The sequence below is a fragment of the Sphaerodactylus townsendi genome, linkage group LG11 (genome assembly GCF_021028975.2).
Source record: "Sphaerodactylus townsendi isolate TG3544 linkage group LG11, MPM_Stown_v2.3, whole genome shotgun sequence".
Classification (NCBI taxonomy): Eukaryota; Metazoa; Chordata; class Lepidosauria; order Squamata; family Sphaerodactylidae; genus Sphaerodactylus; species Sphaerodactylus townsendi.
Genome location: NC_059435.1, coordinates 25,659,572 through 25,677,876, shown reverse-complemented (window position 1 = coordinate 25,677,876; position 18,305 = coordinate 25,659,572). Strand labels below are relative to the sequence as shown.

Genomic DNA, 18,305 nt, shown 5'->3' with positions numbered 1-18,305 from the left:
CTTTGCTGAGCCTTCTCTCCTTATTGTCAAGCCTTCAAGGGTAGCCCTGAAATATGCAAATACAGTTCATAACAACTGAACTCTGGCCTCTTAACAAGTCTGAGGAAATGGAGCCGTTTCTTCCTTATATGGAAAATCTGAGCTCTTTAGCTCCCCTTAATGGACCCTGGGTTACACAAACAGAGCTTCAACTATAGCTGGTGTGAGGTGATCAGCACAGACTAGGGCACGTACAGTTGTATATAAATACCGTATATACTAGAGTATAAGACCCGAATATAAGCCGAGGGGGGCTTTTTTAGCATAAAGAATGTGCTGAAAAAGTCGGCTTATACACGAGTACATACGGTAACTGTTATTCATGGTCTTATGAGGCTGTTCCCCCCAAGCCAAGATGAAGACAAGCTATGAAAGTATGTGAAACTTAGTCTAACAAATTTGGCCAATGGCATTACTCACATATGGTCACCATTTACAAAGCTGATGAACTGGAAGGATGCAGACCAGCATAGGCTTCTCTAAACTTACCAGTTGTAAGACCATTAAAGGAACATACACCTTGGGTTTTCTTAAAACCATCCCTTTAAAGGGCATCATTTTACTTTCTGATCTAGCATAGTAATGTAAAAATATGAGGACAACCCGTGGAGAAGGATCTTTGGATTTCCAAGAAAACTCCCAAAAAACATTCTTCCAGTATTTGTCCCTGTACTTTGTCTCACAAAAAGATAAAAGTACGGTCAGTAGTGGTGCGGTGGAAGTTTGTGCTGCTGCTGTAGAAAATAGTCCCAAAGGACTGTGAGCAGGCGAGCGAATGAGCAGTGACTTGTGGGGAGGCAGGCGGGCCTGGCTTGGTGATTGGGGCAGAGTGTATATGGGGGGATTGGGAGGTTATTGTGGTGGTTGTTATGCAGAGGCTTGCCCTCATGTATACCCAAACTGGTGTTTGCAGAGGCATTCCTCCCATTGGGCAAAGTGGGCCTGGGTGCTGCCTTGTGGGGGGTGCAAAAACTGCAGGTTTGTTTGTGGGATTTTTTATATTGTCAGTGTTTTTCCATTTTTTGGCCTGCAGAGGGCACAGTTTTTAGGCTAGCAGCACCACAATTTCAGGGATTTTTTGGGAGACTGTCCTGATGATATCACCCACGTTTGGTGAGGTTTGGTTCAGGGAGTCCAAAGTTATGGACTCCCAAAGGGAGTGCCCCCATCCCCCATTGTTTCCAATGGGAGCTACCCTGTTTCCCTGAATATAAGACATCCCCGGAAAATAAGACATAGTAGAAGTTTTGCTGAAGTGCAAAATATAAGGCATCTCCCAAAAGTAAGACGCAGCAAAGTTTTTGTTTGGAAGCATGCCCGATGAACAGAACACAGAAATATAAGACATCCACTGAAAATAAGACATAGCGCATCTTTGGGAGCAAAAATTAATATAAGACACTGTCTTATTTTTGGGGAAACATGGTAATAGGAGATGGGGGCTACACCTTTGAGGGTCCATAACTTTGGACCCCCTGAACCAAACTTCACCAAACCTGGGTGGTATCATCAGTAAGGTCTCACGAAGAAACTCTGAAATTTTGGTGCTGCTATCTTAATAATTGCACCCCTGACTGCAGGCATTTCCCTAGATTTTCCTTTTAAGGTGGATTTAAAAGGAGAATCTGGGCTCCCTAGTTTAAACACCATTGAAAATAATGCTGTTTGGGGGTGGATTCCAGCATCGCTTGTTTAAACTGGGGACCCCAGATTCTCCTTTTAAATCCACCTTAAAGAGAGAATCTGGGGTCCCCAGTTTAAATAACATTGAAACTGATGCTGTTTCCCCCAATTGGGGGACTGGATACAACACCATAAAATGTTTTCACAGCAGTAATAAAACATTTTGACAGCATTTTGAAAATGTTTTCAAAAATATTTCTGCTGTGTTCAGGTTTGTGAGTTGGGGGATGTTCTATAACGTGATGGTGACTTTGAAACGACCTGGTGGAAAAAATCTTTGTTTGGTCACGGTGGGGGAGGGTGGCTGCCCATGGGGGAGGGGGGGCATCAAACTCAGGTTTTGCTCAGGGCTCCAGTTTGCCTAGGTACGCCACTGTGTTACGGCCTTAACAGGGGAAGGGGATTTAGGAAAGGGATTCTCCACCAGCTGCTAAGAGTGTAGCAGCACACATTTAGATTTTTAAGTAGCACAGGGGAATAAAAACTCACGTTGGCAGCGAGAGGTTGGCTGAGGGGATCTTTGGGACTATAGCTACGGGGAAGGGATTTTGGCAAAGAATATTCCACAGAGGAGCGCAAGAGTCCAATTGAGTTTAAACGTATTATATAAATTTGGTTCAAAAATACACACATACAGTAAGGCACAAGAGCACATACATTCAGGTTCTAGTATATAAAAAGGTTTGAAAGTTAGATGGAAGGTAAGGGGCTTTTAGGAGAACCATTACAAAAGGAGGGTGAAATGCAAAGCAGTAAGTATTTGCTGCTGACCTGTGTTTCCAAGCGAACTAAAGAATACAGTATCTGCTGGCAGGATCACTTTCCATATCCTTTGTCTTTAACAGTTTCTATAGCAAGGTGTGGTAATCAAGCATGCTAGTGACTCAAATGAGACCTCCAAGTTGCCAGGAGTAACTCATTATCTTAACTCAGCTTTTGTTAAAGTAGTTTTGACCTTTAGCTTGTGGTCAAGTAATCATGCGGCTACCTACACCCATAGGAGTGCTTTTGGCAACTGGCTTTTGCCAATATATTTTTAAGTAAAATATATTTGCTAATATTGTTCTGGGGGTGTATTAGGGGCCATAACAATTGGGTGTTTGTGATTATAAAGTGGGCGGTGACTTTAAGCACATGCCAAGCCAGGCTAGCCTTTGAGTAATTGATGTAGAGGCTCTGGGGAAAGTGCTTGTGTTTTTCACTGTATGAGGAGAGCTCAGCCAAGCCTGGTCTCCAATGTGTGATACTTGCGAAGAGGAAAAAGTATGAGAATGCAAAGGGAGAAGTGAGCCAGGGGTGCTAGGGCTCCTGCAACAAGAGAGCAATGTTGCATTGACTAACTATGGAGTGGTGGTGGTGGAATACATCAATCTGCAGAACAAACTGCCCAAGCTTAGGAAGCAGCTTTCCTTGCCACGGAGGTTTTAGCCGGGTGAGTGTGAGCCGGCTTTACAGTTGCTTCCTGGCATGGGAGCGAACAAGGTGAGCCAGGCAGGTTTCAAGTGGGGCTCCTTTGCAGGGCTCTGGTTTTTAATTTGATTTTCAAGCCAGGGCAGCTGGGGGGAAATCTACTGCAGTGGAAAGGTTGGGTGAGAAAATGGATCCAGAGCCTCAGTTGTGCTTCCTAATGCCAGGTTTGTGTATATGCTTGTTGTGTTATGTTTGGTAGCATAGACATGCGCTGATGTCCCGGCTGGAGGATTATTCAAGGTGACTGTTTGCATTCAGATGCACTGGTGAGGTCCAGAAAGTGGAGAAGATGAATTTAAAAATCTTCTGAGATCTTTTGGTGAGACAGAGTATAGATGGGTGTATATGCAAAAATCCTATTAACACAAAGTGGGCAGGATATGTGAGAGCACTCTCAAACATGCAGTGTAGTCTGGGCTTTAAATCTCCTAGGCACAAACCTGAGTTAAGCACATTCCACTCAGACAAGTCCGAGTTACGTCCTCCTTTCAGAAAGCTGCCTTAATGTAGCATCAGGGCAGGACATTGTGAGGCTGATGGAGCAGGGGCCTGGGAGACAGTTACAGTGGAACCTCTTCATGCCTGTCTGCACTTTTCATCCTCACCACGCCAGGCATAGCAAACCTCTTGCCTCAAGGTAGCAGTGGCCTTTGTAATGCTTATGAATTCAAAGGTGCCTTTCTGTGTTGACATGACAGCAGAGACGATGTACAAAATCTCTATGTGCTCAGTCATTCTGTATAATGTATGTCTGGTTTCGTGCTCTCTATTCTGTTTTCCCTACCTGAAAAGGTGGCTTCTGCCTACATTCTGCAGCAGCAGTAGTATTTTGTTTTAAATTTGCAACTCACCCTTCAGCATAATGAAAATTGGGAGGTAGTGGGTATCTTCAGAGGTTCCATGAAGAGAAATATTTTATATTGGAGAATTTGCTTGACAGAATGTAGCCTAGTTCTGAATAGGAATCATCTATGTGGCAGGCAGCTTTGGATATTTAATTATGCTAGTGGATAAATGAGAGGAAGCCAGCATGGTGTAATGGGTAAGGTGTTGGACTAGGATCTGGGAAACCCAGGTTCGAATTCCCACTCTGCCTTGGAAGCTTGCCTGGTGGCTATGGGACAGTTATACCCCCTCAGCTGTGATCCTGGTTAGTATTTGGATGGGAGACCTCCAAGGAATACCAGGAGTGTTACGTGAAGATAGGCAATGGGCAACCACCGCTGAATGTCTCTTGCCTTAAAACTCCATGGGGTCACAATAGGTTAGATGTGACTTGATGGCAAAAAAAGGTATTTAAAGTACCAAAATCTGGATTTTTGCTAGAAATTCTATAGAGCAGAAATTAGTTTTGCGTGCCAGTAACTTTTATATAATCTATTACTCCTGAATTTTATTCAGTAAATTCCAAGGAAACTCCTTGTTGATGCTTTTCAAACTTCTCTAGTGAGTTGTGATGGGTTTTCCGGGCTGTGTGGCCGTGGTCTGGTGGATCTTGTTCCTAATGTTTCGCCTGCATCTGTGGCTGGCATCTTCAGAGGTGTATCACAGAGCGACGTCTGTTACACTCTGTGTCCAGCCCGGAAAACCCACCACAACCAGTTGAATCTGGCCGTGAAAGCCTTCAACAATACATTCTCCAGTGGGCATTTTACTTGTATCATATTTTATTTAGTTAGGACATTAAAAAAAATACAGAAACTTACATAAACATATCATAATAATCACATGTTCGTGTGTTACAGCTGGTATTACTACATCTTAGTGTTTATTATATTCATTCTGCCTATTCTCAATCCAGCATGCTGCTGATTTAGTAAAAACTGTGGCATCTCGCTATGATGAATACATAAGTGTAAAAGACTTGTCGGACAAAATCAACCGAGCGCTCACCGCAGCAAAGAAGGACAATGACTTCATCTATCATGACAGAATTCCTGATCTTAAAGATCTCGAGCCTATTGGAAAAGCCAGCCTTGTGAAAGCTACTCCAGTTGTTGTCCCTGTGAGTCAGAAATTTATTGGTAAGTCACACATTGCATTTAATATCTATGTGCAGTCTAAAGTTTAGCATATGACTTCTGCAATCCCATTTTAACATTTGAGCTAGCATATTTAGATTTGTTGCCTTTTCCGCTAACAGTCAAGATAAATTATTTTTGTCTTTAATCCTCTCAATGTCTTTGTAAGGGAGATGACTGCATCTTGCAAATGGGAACCTGCTTCTAAGAGGCAGGCCATTGCTCATTCCGTTCAGTGATAGCGGGACCACTGACATTTGACCTTATGTCTAACTACAGAGCTGCATCAATTCCAAGATATGTCCTGCTGTATGTTATTCTGATGCCTTTGTAAGAAGCTTCTGAACCATACCGGCCTCAAGTAATAATGGTGTTTAAATACAACTTAGGCTGTTTTGTTTTAGGTGAAATGGGCTTGCTGATATCTGATTATTTTACATGAACAAAGTTTTGTTAGCTCTCTTGCTTGGAAGTCCCAAGCACTGCAAATGTGGACTGCTATATCTAAAGCATGGCTGTATCTTTTGCAGTCTTGATATAGGATGTCTAAATCCCTGGACTACCTGTGTAGCAGGATGTCATGTTGGCTTTGGCAGATGTATGCCCATTGTACACCCACTCATTAGGATAGCTGGTTGATTGCAAGCACAATATTTGAATGCTGTATGGGCCTTCCCACTCAAAGCCTGTTATTATTGTAGCCATTTAAAATATGTCAGTATTAAAATGTTTGCAGTCTGTTATGCCTTGCATCTTGGATCTTGGGCTGAGATATTGTCCTCTAGAGAGAGATGATTTGGACACAGAGGCTGGGTGAGTGGTTGCCTGGTAAAAGAGGGAGAGATAAACTTCCAAGAGATATGGAAAAAAGAGCTGAGGCATTTTATTCTGGAGGAGTGGAACATTTATGTGAAGGAAGCATTTCAGGGAAGGAGTGGGCTGAGGAAAGGAGAGGGAGAAGAGTAGTGACAGAGGCAGAGGTGTATCTAGGGTCGGGCAACAGGGGACATGCCCTGGCTGCCACTTGAAAGGGATGTCCCTGGTGCTCGGCCCTCTTTCTACCAAGAACTCTGTGCCACCCCGGTTGGGTCCAGCTTTAAGCTGGTGACTCTGCGTCCAAAATCCATGTGGACTTTGGGAGGATCCTGCAGTTTAAAGCTAGACCCATCTCACGGTTCTATTCTGGACTTCAGAGGCTGTCATTCACAATTTAACTCTACACCCGGCCAGGCTGCATAGGAGGGAAAGTGGAAAGGGGATTCAGTGCTTGCTCTAGGGTTCTGTTTTCCATAGATACACCCTTGGACAGAGGAGGGGCCATTGTGTGGGTTGGACTTCAGATTTACTGAGTTCACATAAATCGGGGGGGGGGGGGGATTGTTTTTCCAGACGGAGCAAAAGGAAGACCTTCCTTTAAATACAAATTATTTCCTTTAACTAGAGCTGAGGTTCTTGCCCTTTTGAGACTAAAAGGGGTACAGTAGTATTGTGACACTGTAGAAGTCCAGACTGTTCTCCACACTTTTCATCCAGATAGCTGATTCCTATCTCAGTGGCCAAAATAAGATTTGATGAACTTAAAGTTACTGTTCAGGTAGGGACTTTGACTTAAGTAAAGCCCTCCTCAGACAAATGCATATTTAAACTGGTAGATCTTAAAATGGAATGAGAAACAAATGAGAAATGGTAAGTTTAAAATGCTGCTCCTGTGGAGAACATTCATTTTTGGTAAGCCAGGGAAGGTGTACACTTTCCTTTGAAGATGGCAATTGTTTTTATCTTTTAAGCACATTTTAAGATACATGAGAATAGGAATATAAAGATAGCAGGGTTGTTATTTGTCCTGATTAATCACTTTTTTATAACAGATTTGTTTGAGAAGATGGTTCCTCTGGCAGTACAGCAGGCTCTTACCGTCTACAACCAAAGGAAAGCAGATTTGGTGAACAGATCCATAGCCCAGATGAGAGAGGCCACCAATCTGGCAAATGGGTGAGTGGACTGTGTAGATTGTACTTACTTGAGGGTAGAAATTAAGGGATTTTTAAGCACGTTACCTAGCGAGCCAGACAGAAAACTGAATTCATATCATGGTGGGTCCTTAGTTTGTGGAGAATTTAAGTGACTGTAATAACTTGAAAGCACTAAAGATACCTTTGTGAAAGCTGTAAAAAGATACTGAAACAACTTGTAAAATAGTAACCTCTCAGAAACCAGCTTCTTGTATATAATTTCAATTTTATCATTTGCAAGAAAAACATCTGGTAAAATTTCTTGTAAATAAAAACTCTTGATTCTTTGTTTAAAACTTACAAGCCTCTGGTGCCAGTTTATTATTTTTTTTCTGACAGAAAGGAAAAGATTATTTTGGTGACCCTACAGAGCTGCTAATCTTCCGATCTGTGACGTGCCTTGGTTGAACAACTGAAGACCATTCTTGGTGTTTAGTTTAATTTTTAAAAGTAGGAAATCTCAAAGTGTATACACAAGGTCTAAAGACCACATTCATGCTTCTGCATTGCATATTGACACACAAAAGGGCAGCTCAGTCAAAGCATAATTGACTGTTATAATTTTGGAGAGAAAAATCTCAGGGCACAAGTCAGTGGGAAGACGCTTCAGGGCACCAAACCTTCCTCTCGTCATAGCAGGTCCTAGATGATGCTAATAAAGACAGCAGTGTCTATTCTATTTAAGGAGCTCTTAATCTAAGTTTTCAGTATTTTATAACTTTGCAAACCATTTGGTACAAATTAATTTTTTTTCTTTAGAGTGTTGGCATCCCTCAATCTCCCAGCTGCTATTGAGGATATATCTGGAGATAGTGTTCCTCAGTCTATTCTGCAGAAGTCAAAGTCTGTAATTGAACAGGGCGGTGTCCAGACAATTGATCAGCTGATGAAAGATCTTCCTGAACTGCTACAGAGAAATAGAGAGATTTTGGATGAGGTAAAGTTATAATATTTGTTAAAAGTCTTGGCAAATTGTTCCACAGCCAAGGCAAAGGGGAACTCAAATGGAGATGATGGCATCTCACACCTCACATTGTGTGTTTTGTGAGGATACAGTGAAGGAAGGAAGAAAGAAATTGTCAGTTACGTTGTGTGTTCATTGGGGTGGAGAGCATAGGAAATTAAAAAAGCAAAATGAAATTTAATTTGTTTGGAAGACAGTAGATTGCTGGAATGATGCAAGTGGATTGCTTTTGATTGTTACGAGGCTTCTACAGGGTTTTTTTTAAAGAGGCAGGGAAGCAAGTTATTAATTGTGGTCCTTCAATCATGGACATTGTGCATGTATTTCTAGCATTGCTTCCTTATTTTATTGACAAGTTGTTGTGCATGAGTTTAAGTTGTTTTCATGACTTGAAGTTGTTTTGTAATTCAAAAATAATTTATCTTTTTTTTAGTCTTTAAGGATATTGGATGAAGAAGAAGCAACAGACAACGAGCTTAAAAACAAGTTCAAGGAACGTTGGCAAAGAACTCCATCAAATGATCTTTACAAACCTTTGAGGACAGGTAATAGTTATGCTATTGTCCTGATCTATTTCCTTGAACTTATAAATTAGGATGGAATTAGATTATTTGATTCAAATCCATCTTGGAGTAATTCTCTAGCAAAACTTTCTAAAAAACCAAACAATATACCGTATATACTCAAGAATAAGCCGACTTTTTCAGCACATTTTTATGCTGAAAAAGCCCCCCTTGGTTTATACTTGAGTATATACGGTGATTCCAAGATGGCGGCCGGAGCTGGGGCTGCTGTGGGGATCCGGTAAACATGTTGCTGCTTTTTTTCTAACTCACCAGAGAGCCGTAAAAACAAGCTGTAAGGACAACCTGCATAGCATTACAACTAGGTGTATGTGTGTTAAAAGAAACCGAGACATTTCTCTCCTGAGGGTTATTGGTGCGTTGCATTCTATAAGAATACAGTTCTTCATACAGTAGTTTACTGCGAAATACAGATGTTGTTGAAGACAAAAACTTTCTTTGGAGCAAAATTTAGGCTGGCATGGCTATGAATCCCAGCATTATTCTACATTTGGAGGAAATCAGTGGTTCATTTGTGTTCCTAGAGTGCTGGAAAGCTGCTCATCCCTAATGCAAACTCTTTAAGCAACTCTATCTCATCTTGCTCCCAAATCTTCTGTTTTTAGCTGCTACTGAGTCAAGTTCGAAGACTTATACTCGAGTCAATAAATTTCCCAGTTTTTTGTGGTAAAATTAGGTGCTTCGGCTTATATTCGGGTCAGCTTATATTCAAGTATATATGGTAATAGCAGTGGGACTCTGAACTATAGAAAGCCGGGATGGGGCTTGCTGCTTGGGCAGCCGCCTGCTGCCGTGGTGCTTGCATGAGCCCTCGGATTTCCTTCAGGCCACCTCCAGGACAGGATGGAGGTGGACAGGACAGGATGCGGCCTGAAGGAAAGTCGGGACGGGGCTTGGGCAGCCGCCACTGCAACAGGCCGGCTGCTTGGACTTTCTTTAGAACCACAAGCTGGAACTTCGGATCTCAGAGTGAGTCTGAGATCAACCATCTTATGCCATTGTTGAACAGGATAAGGAAGCGCAAAGGAGTAGTATTGACACTAGGTTTTATTTAAAACATTTGTATGCTGCCTCTCTGCACACTTTAGGGTGGTTCCCCAAGATGGCAAGCAACCACAGCAGAAAAACAAGCTTTAAATATATCCCTATTTATATCTATCTTACGGAAAGAAACACAGTTTTACAATGACATTGAAGATGCCAGCCACAGATGTGGGTGAAATGTTAGGAGCTGAACTACCAGACCTCGGCCACACAGCCTGGAAAGCCCACAGCAGCCAAATAAAAGTCTTCACTTGCTGGCAGAAGACAGTGCTAGAGGTGGACAGACAATTGAGAGATGCCTTGACAGAATAACTGTCTTTGGTTGTTACTTCTTCAGAGTTGGCAGTACTATGTCAGTAGTTTAATTAAACAAGGACACAATTCTGAAATAGTTGTATTTGTTAAAATATGCCTAGAAATAAGAACAAAGCTATTCCTAGCTAATGACATGCTAAGATAGGATTAATTACATTGTTGGTAAATAATCAATTATCTGTAATCAGGCTATTTCCTGCTGCTGGAAATACCTTCCAGCCAATCAGGCAAATGTCAGATGCGACTAAAGCAGCATTTTGTTGAACTGAAGTTGATTTGTTTCTAGGAAAATGAAAAGGGGGGGAGGTTGTATATATTGAACCACCCCTATGTCCTGAATGAGTTTTTACCAATTGGTCAGATTTGTTAACATTTTATATGTTTTTATATTTTGGATTATTGCATTTTATAGTGTGTGTATTTTACAATTTATAGTACTATTGTTTTCCATTATTAAGTCTTTTGTCAACCTTTTTGATTGTCTACCAGTCAAAATTTCCTCAGAACTCTTTTAGCCCCACCTACCTTGCAAGGTGTTTGCTTCAGATGTGGGCAAAATATTAGGAGCTAAAATCACCAGACTTCGGCCACACAGTCTGGGGAGAGGAAGGGAAGGTTATTGTAAGCCACTTGGAGACTCCTTAAGGTAGAGAAAAGCAGGGTATAAAAACGTACTGCTCTTCTTTTATAACGTACAGCATTCTGTTGCATTAATGCCTTTGTTGCATTAACACCATTAATTATAACATTTTTTTACATTCTTCTAGAGGCAGCCAATTACCGTAATGTCTTGGATAAAGCTGTACAAGCCGACAAGCAGGTTAAAGAACGCTACCAGTCTCATCGAGAAACAATTTCGCTGTTATGTAAGCCTGAGGAAGAACTGAATGCAGCAATTCCTTCAGCAAACCCAGCAAAAACTATGCAGGGGAGTGAGGTAAGAAAATGAAGAGTTCTACATTATTGACTAAACAGGGTAGTCAGATTTCCTAACACCTGATCTGGTTCAACAGATTGACGTGGTTTATGGCAGTTAAGGGACTATTTGAAATCTGGAGGTAACAGTTGTGAAGTTTGATTATTTCTGTAAGATGCTATTTCTGTAGAGTTGAAGTAACTGTTCCATGGGTTTGCCCCCATGCTGCTGCTATAGTATTTAAAGAACTGCCCCTACCTTAGAAGGGCTGATTGTATGCATCCCTGCTACCCAATCATTTTTGAATCCTAGCTGGGCTGTGATTATTACATGAGTAAGGATATTTAAATATTACTGCAGTATCATGTGATGAACCAATAGAGAAGCAGCTCCAGTGTGGCTACTTTAAAGAGTGCCTGACATAACTTTTGATAGATTATTTTAATTAGGATGTCCCTTCACATTCATGTTTTTTTCCAAATCTGTGTTCTGCGATTGGACATCCCTTCGGTTGCCTCTCTAGGAACAAGGCTTATCTACAATAAGACTATCAGAAGTTTTATTTGGTTTATCTTTGCCATTCTGCTTATTCTTCTATGCAGTTTTGATGCCACTGAACTGGACAACAGTTGCATTCAGTCTCTTTTCAGATGCAAAGTAGAAAATAACAAATTTGCCATATTGGCTCAAGTTGAAGCACAACAGGCAACTCTATAATTTTGTTTCCTAGGTGGTTAATGTCCTGAAATCCTTGCTAACCAGTTTGGATGAAGTGAAAAGGGAGCGAGAAGGACTTGAGAATGATTTGAAGGCGGTGAACTTTGACATGACAAGTAAATTCCTAACAGCACTTGCGCAGGACGGTGCTTTAAATGAAGAAGCCGTTTCTGTGACTGAACTAGATCGTCTCTATGGCAGTCTGACCCACAAAGTACAGGAGTCCCTGAAAAAACAGGAGGAACTACTCAACAGCATTCAGGTATCTGGTATATTTTGTAATACATTCTAGGGGCAACCCTGGCATGACAGCTATGTGTCTCATTGGTTTCCATCGATTAGATCAATTGATTAGATATTTTCACCTTGAGACAGAAAATTGTCAAACACTTGCACCTATCATTTAAATGCAGATCACTCTTTTACAAGCTGAATAACACGCAATCCATATTTCCTTTATTCTAGTAAAGGTTGCTGTGATCCAGCTGGAAAGAAAGATTGTGCACTTGAGGGAAAGTGTGTTCGTTTAATTATCTTTTCTTCTTGACAGAGCTCACATCAGGAATTTTCTAAGATGAAGCAATCAAATAATGAATCCAATTTAAGGGAAGAAGTTTTAAAGAACTTAGCTGTAGCCAATGACAACTATGTGGAACTTATTGCCAACCTGAAAGAAGGAACAAAGGTATAAGTATGTATATGCAGTAAGGACCCAGCAATTCTATAGTGTTATTTTTGTCTTTGCTTTGATATACAAAGAACAAGCTTTGAGACTCCTTAACTTGAGACTCCTTTACTTGAGATAAACAAAGAACAAGCTTTGAGACTCCTTTTGAGTACCCTTGAATACGACTTTTTGGTAAGGGTGAGGCTGAAACCTATAGCCTACATTTGTGCATCGCATGTGATAGGAACTCAAATTTTAAATTATAGATTTTGAAACTGTAGGAGTGGTGACATTTTTATAAGCATTTTAGGTGATATTGGAATTCTTGCAGTATTTGATGTCAGTAATGAAAAATAATAAAAGAAAAAGTATAACAAACTTTGAGGTTTTGAGATACAGGATTTTTCTAGCTGGTACTGGCTCATTTGGAATTGCTGAAAATCCAGGCTTTTAACTTCATTTAAAACAGTGGTAAACAAAATGGGAAAAGGGAAATGTAGATTGAGGGAGAATTTGTGGATGTGTGTTTCTTTCATCTTGCCACCCCTCCCTCCCTCCCTCCCTCCCCTTCCTCCGCTAGGGTAGGTGGGCCAGGTCCAGATGCTGGGCCCCCTTCTCTCCCCTCCCTTCCATGCCACCCCTCCCTCCCTCCCCTCTCTTGCATGCCACGCCTCCCTCCCCTCCCCCTCGATCGTGTACCTCTCTATCCTGCATTGGTTAGACCTCACCTGGAATATTTGGTACAGTGCTGGGCACCACAATTCAAGAAGGATATTGACAAGCTGGAATGGGTCGAGAGGAGAGATTTGAGCTATACTTGAAACATTGTGAAGTACTAAGAGTATTTGAATACCCATAGCCATTTGTTGTAATAGTTGTAGTGTTGCTAACCAGGGTCATCTGTTGTTCAGGAGGGAGAATGTTGTCAGATCTCTCCAGAATACCATCCAATATGTCATCGATTTCTGCAAGGTCCTTTTATTGACAGTTTGCTCTCAGGGTGACAGTTGAATAGATTTGAGGTACTAATGTTAGGTAAAAAGCAGCATTTATGAAAAGAAATTTTCCCCACTGTGACATAGGATTCCTAAGGCAGCTTTCAAAAGAACAGACATCTTCTTCCAAATCTCTAAAACCGTTTGCTTAACACCAAAAGTAGCTTTGTCCAAACATGCTGGGATAGGAGTCACAGCCCTTCTTATTTAGTGTCCATCAGCCAGAATGTAATGAAGTGAATATATGAGAATTCATAGCCAGATCTCATATCACAGTAATTATTAAGAAACAATGAATATTTTGCTGCCTATTTTACAAGATTTTAAAAATAAAATATCCTGGTCTGAGCTACATTCCTATGACCTGTTTGGTGAAGAATGGTTGTGTAGAACCCAGATTGTCATTCCTTTGGTGCTCTATTTGGGCTGTACTTGCATGATAGGAGAGGGGAACCCAGGACATCTTGCATAATGCACTTGGCCTCCCAAATCCCATGCTGCCTTCTAGAAGTACTTGCGTCCAATTGTATACTCAAGCAAATGCGTCACGCTCATGCGAAGCATAGCCACAGAGACATTCACAGCATTCCGTTTCAGAAAGCACTGTTTGCATTTTCTAGTAACCATAACTACAGTGAAGTGTGAAATATTTTGTCACAACCCAGTTTTTCCATGAAAAGTATTAGAGGTGTTCATTCAAAACTGCAAAATCTTTCATAGAATGTTGTTTGCTTCCTAGTTCTATAACGAGCTGACTGAAATCCTTCTGAAGTTTCAAAACAAATGCACGGACATTGTATTTGCACGCAAAACAGAAAGAGATGAACTTCTGAAGTAAGCTTCTTGTACTTTCAAATCTACTTAAGGGGATCCACATTTTGGCTTGACTTAACTTTGTCTTTGAAGAGACAGTTCAGTGTAGTCAAGAGCACTTTCCAGTTTCTGAAGAAAAATTAGAGGAAAGATACTTCTATATTGTAATAATTGTAATGGGTAAAAGTTCATGCCAGATGTGTGGAACTGTACAATACTGTTTAAAGTTCAGCAGATAGCGGTTGCCTTGTTGATCCCAACGGATAAGATATACAAGAAATTGAACGATCTCTCGTTGGGCCAAATTAGAACCAGTTTAGATGCCAGAATGTGTAAACGTTCTTATTTTACACATCTTGGGCAGAAGCTTGAAGGAAATTGACACGTCTGCTGGATAGATGCGGATTCAAGCCAGTGTTTGAGGTCTGAAGGATAGCAATCTGTGTGGAGGCCTAACTGGACCCTAACAATAGATTTTAGATTTCCCTGCTATGTGGTCTGTGTTCTAGATACAAAGAATGAGCATTAAACGAAAGGGCATTGAATCAGTAACATGATCTTCAGGTTTTATTGAAAACATTTTATCTTTTAAAGAGATTTGCAACAAAGTATTGCTAGAGAACCCAGTGCCCCTTCTTTTCCTTCTGTGCCTGCATATCAAACGGGTCCTGCTGGAGGAAACAAACCACCTACACCGTCTGCTCCAACCCCAGCTCCCAGAACCATCGTGGTAAGTAAAGAGAGAACAATTTGACTAATCGTTGCACAGGTAAATAGAACCAGTCTTGTGTATTAAGGTGTTGGAATGAAGCTAAAGTTCCTTTTAAATGAGACAAAAGCTGTTCTGTAGAGGCTGCTATTAGCACTGTTTTGCAGCCTGACTCAGCTTTTTTTCTGTTTGCACTCACTGTTCCTTTTGCTACTTTCTTTCAGAGGAAAACCACTTAAATAGCACAAATGTAAGATGTGTGCTTCTATACTAGGGTTTGTCTAACTTTCACTTTTTAATTTAGTCTAGTAAGCCGCAGCCACCAGCCCGTCCACCACCACCAGTGATTTCTACAGCAAATACAGTCTCTGCTCCCCCACCAGCTGCCGCTGGGACCCCAGCTGCTCCAGCTAGTTCTGCAGCCAGCACAGCACCTTCACAGGCTCAGGGACCACCGTATCCCACATACCCAGGGTACCCCGGGTAAGCTTGCAAGAATATTTAAGCAGTTTCTTGACGCCGCTAGAATTTCAGAGGAGAGCTTTGGATGGTTAAGGAATAGTTGCACCAAGTTTAAGATGCACTAAGGAATAAAATCTGTTAAAATATGTTCTCATTCAGTTAAATCCAGAGCCCTGCTTAGGCAGAAAATACTTTCTTCTGGAAGGAGCACTTCTTACCTAGCTCAGCTGCATGATGGGATGTTTATTTTATTTTTTAATTTTATTCTTCGATTTATATCCCGCCCTCCCTCGTAGGGCTCAATAAACCACTGTTGCTTCCATTTGTGTGCTCAGGCTTTCTACTGAAAAAGAAACCTTGGTATCTCAACTTAAGAATGACAATATTTTGAAGAATAGTGACATTTAGGAGGTTGGCACCTGTGTATATTTGGCTTATTGTTATTAGGGCTCAAATCTAGACTTTAGCTGAATTTGAGATTTAATTTTAGTGCTTAATTTGATTATATCATTACAGTTTTAAAAGCATCTGTGGTAATTCTTATACTGATAGGAAGAATCCGCATCTTCTTTGTACCTATCAGGATTGCAGGTTGAAGTTCCTTCCGCTTTGCGTAATTGCTTTATGTTCCATTTAACTAATTTTAATTATCGGTAGAGATTTTTGTGATGACACATATGAAATCCTGTTTTTGTGTGGTTGCCACCAAGAAGCAGTATCATAAAATGTGTGCAAGTGTTTGATAGTTCAGGACAAATAGGAGTAACTGCCAGTTCTTAACCAGCGTGGTATAGTGATTAAGAGCAGGTGGATTCTCCAGGTTTGATTCTCCACTCCACCTGAGTGGCAGAGGCTTATCTGGTGAACCAGATGTGTTTCCCCACTCCTACATTCCTGCTGGATGACCTTGGGCTAGTCACAGTTCTTCAGAAATCTCAACCCCACCTACCTCACAAGGTTTCTGTCGTGGGGAGAGGAAAGGAAAGGAGCTTGTAAGCCACGTTGAGTCTCTTTACAGGAGAGAAAGGTGGGACATAAATCCAAACTCTTCTCCTTCTTAATGGGAGTTGGGATTCAATGGAGGGGCATGTCAAAAGGCCTGAATGCCTAACTCTGTTTTCTAGTGGCAGCAGTTGTACCTCCTGCTGCTGAAGCCTGTTAAAGTTTGGTCTCTTTTGTAAATTAAAAGATACCAGAGTGAAAAAAAGGAAGCTTTGCTCTTGCTTTGTTGCTTCCAGCTGGCATATTGTTCCCTTTATTATTATTTTTAACCAAAAGACATGCAAGTGAGGGCGGGAATTGTTGCTTCAGATGTCGTACAGCTAGTGCCAGTGCTCACTGCCATCATTTGGCTAAAATAAGAGTATAATTGCTGCCACCAGGTAGTGAGAAGAATGCACAAAAAAGGACTGAGTTTAATCCTATGACTACCTACCTGTAAAGGAGGAGTCATAGGATTAAACTCAGCCCTTTTTTGTGCATTCTTCTCACTACCTGGTGGCAGCAATTATGATCTTTGAAAGAGTTTCTGGTCATTGTTACTGGTTATGATCTAGGAGTCTATTTTGGGTTATGCTCGCTTTGGATATTTATGTGCTTTGCTGTCATGGTTATAAAGCAGTGTGTCAACAGGTACATTATGGTCTTTGCTTTTACAGGTATTGCCAGATGCCTTTACCAATGGGATATAATCCTTATATGTATGGTCAGTACAATTTGCCGTATACACCTTCACCTGTATACCAAACTCCTGGACAAGCACCGTACCCTGGACCTCAGCAACCTGGATACCCTTACCCACAACAGCCTGGATATCCATACCCACAGCAATAACATATCTGCAAATAAGTACTGCTTGTTATAGCTAAGAGAATCTTGCAATAAGCATACTAAATCTTTTTGTTCTGGTTAGTGTACCTCACTACATTGAAGACAGTCTGTAACTTCTCTCTCTGGCTAAATGCTCAAAATTGCGCTCACAGTTGGATTCTGACTGTATAAAATGAGGGATTCACAAGCTGCTATAATATAAGGACAGAATTGTATTACAGCAAAATTCATCATCATCTGCTGTTCAAATTAGACCAAAATGTTTCTCCGCAGTAATCATCATTTGCTATAGATAGCAATTGGAGTATTTCACAGCAATGTTAAAAGCACTAGGGTGTGATCTATGCTACAATACTAAATAAGATTTTCTTCTATATTATGTTGGGTTGTATCTTGGATTTAAGCTTAGTTTACCAATATGCTATTTTTGTCTAATCGAAGCATTGTAAATCATAAAAGAGCAAAATAAAATTGCATAGGAATGGTTTAAAACCTTCAAGATCAGATTATATTACCAGTGTTGTCTGCTTCTGAAGTTTGAAAGCACTCCGTCAGCTCTGGTTTTTGAGGCTGAAGTTTCTGCTTCCAAGTCAAGGTTAGTTGTACTTGTTATATAAAAGCAATTCCGTAAATCAAGATATTGTGATGTTATCCTAAAATGAGACACACAAAATAAAGATATTTTTATTGAACCTTTCATAAGACTAGCTTTTGAATTTCAAAGCATTCATCAGGGATGAATGTCTACTTGTGTGCCTTTGACTGGCAAATAAGAAAAAATGAAACGTAGGTGATTCCTCTTTCTCCCGGTTTATATATCAGTCTGTTTGAACTATTATGAGATTAGTAGTGTCTTGCTGTTACCTTCATTCTGTCTTGGGGTACGGATGCATGCCCGTGCATGTTTATACGAAGCATCGTACCTCAAACTCTCTGGAGGAAAAATGGGATAAAGGTGTGATAAGCTAATATTCATTCAGCATACACCTGCATTTAGTTGATCTGGAGTAGCCTGAGCTCAAATCTTACTGCAGGGGAAAGATCAGAAACCGCTTCTTTTGACA

At 40.9% G+C, this 18,305-nt stretch overlaps 1 protein-coding gene across 3 annotated transcripts in view; it reads left to right on the top strand.

The window, feature by feature from the left end:
* The window catches only part of LOC125440754 (programmed cell death 6 interacting protein), a 32,071-nt gene extending 14,133 nt beyond the window's left edge, over positions 1 to 17,938 (top strand). For all 3 annotated transcript variants that reach the window (XM_048510708.1, XM_048510709.1, XM_048510710.1), the window contains exons 8-18: positions 4,994 to 5,216; positions 7,082 to 7,205; positions 7,985 to 8,162; positions 8,623 to 8,734; positions 10,900 to 11,069; positions 11,779 to 12,027; positions 12,316 to 12,450; positions 14,167 to 14,261; positions 14,835 to 14,970; positions 15,254 to 15,432; positions 17,070 to 17,938. In XM_048510708.1, the coding sequence (XP_048366665.1) occupies positions 4,994 to 5,216; positions 7,082 to 7,205; positions 7,985 to 8,162; positions 8,623 to 8,734; positions 10,900 to 11,069; positions 11,779 to 12,027; positions 12,316 to 12,450; positions 14,167 to 14,261; positions 14,835 to 14,970; positions 15,254 to 15,432; positions 17,070 to 17,244 (1,776 nt within the window). In that variant the 3' untranslated portion in view covers positions 17,245 to 17,938. The remainder of the gene's footprint in view (positions 1 to 4,993; positions 5,217 to 7,081; positions 7,206 to 7,984; positions 8,163 to 8,622; positions 8,735 to 10,899; positions 11,070 to 11,778; positions 12,028 to 12,315; positions 12,451 to 14,166; positions 14,262 to 14,834; positions 14,971 to 15,253; positions 15,433 to 17,069) is intronic.
* The last annotated feature ends 367 nt before the right edge of the window (positions 17,939 to 18,305 follow it).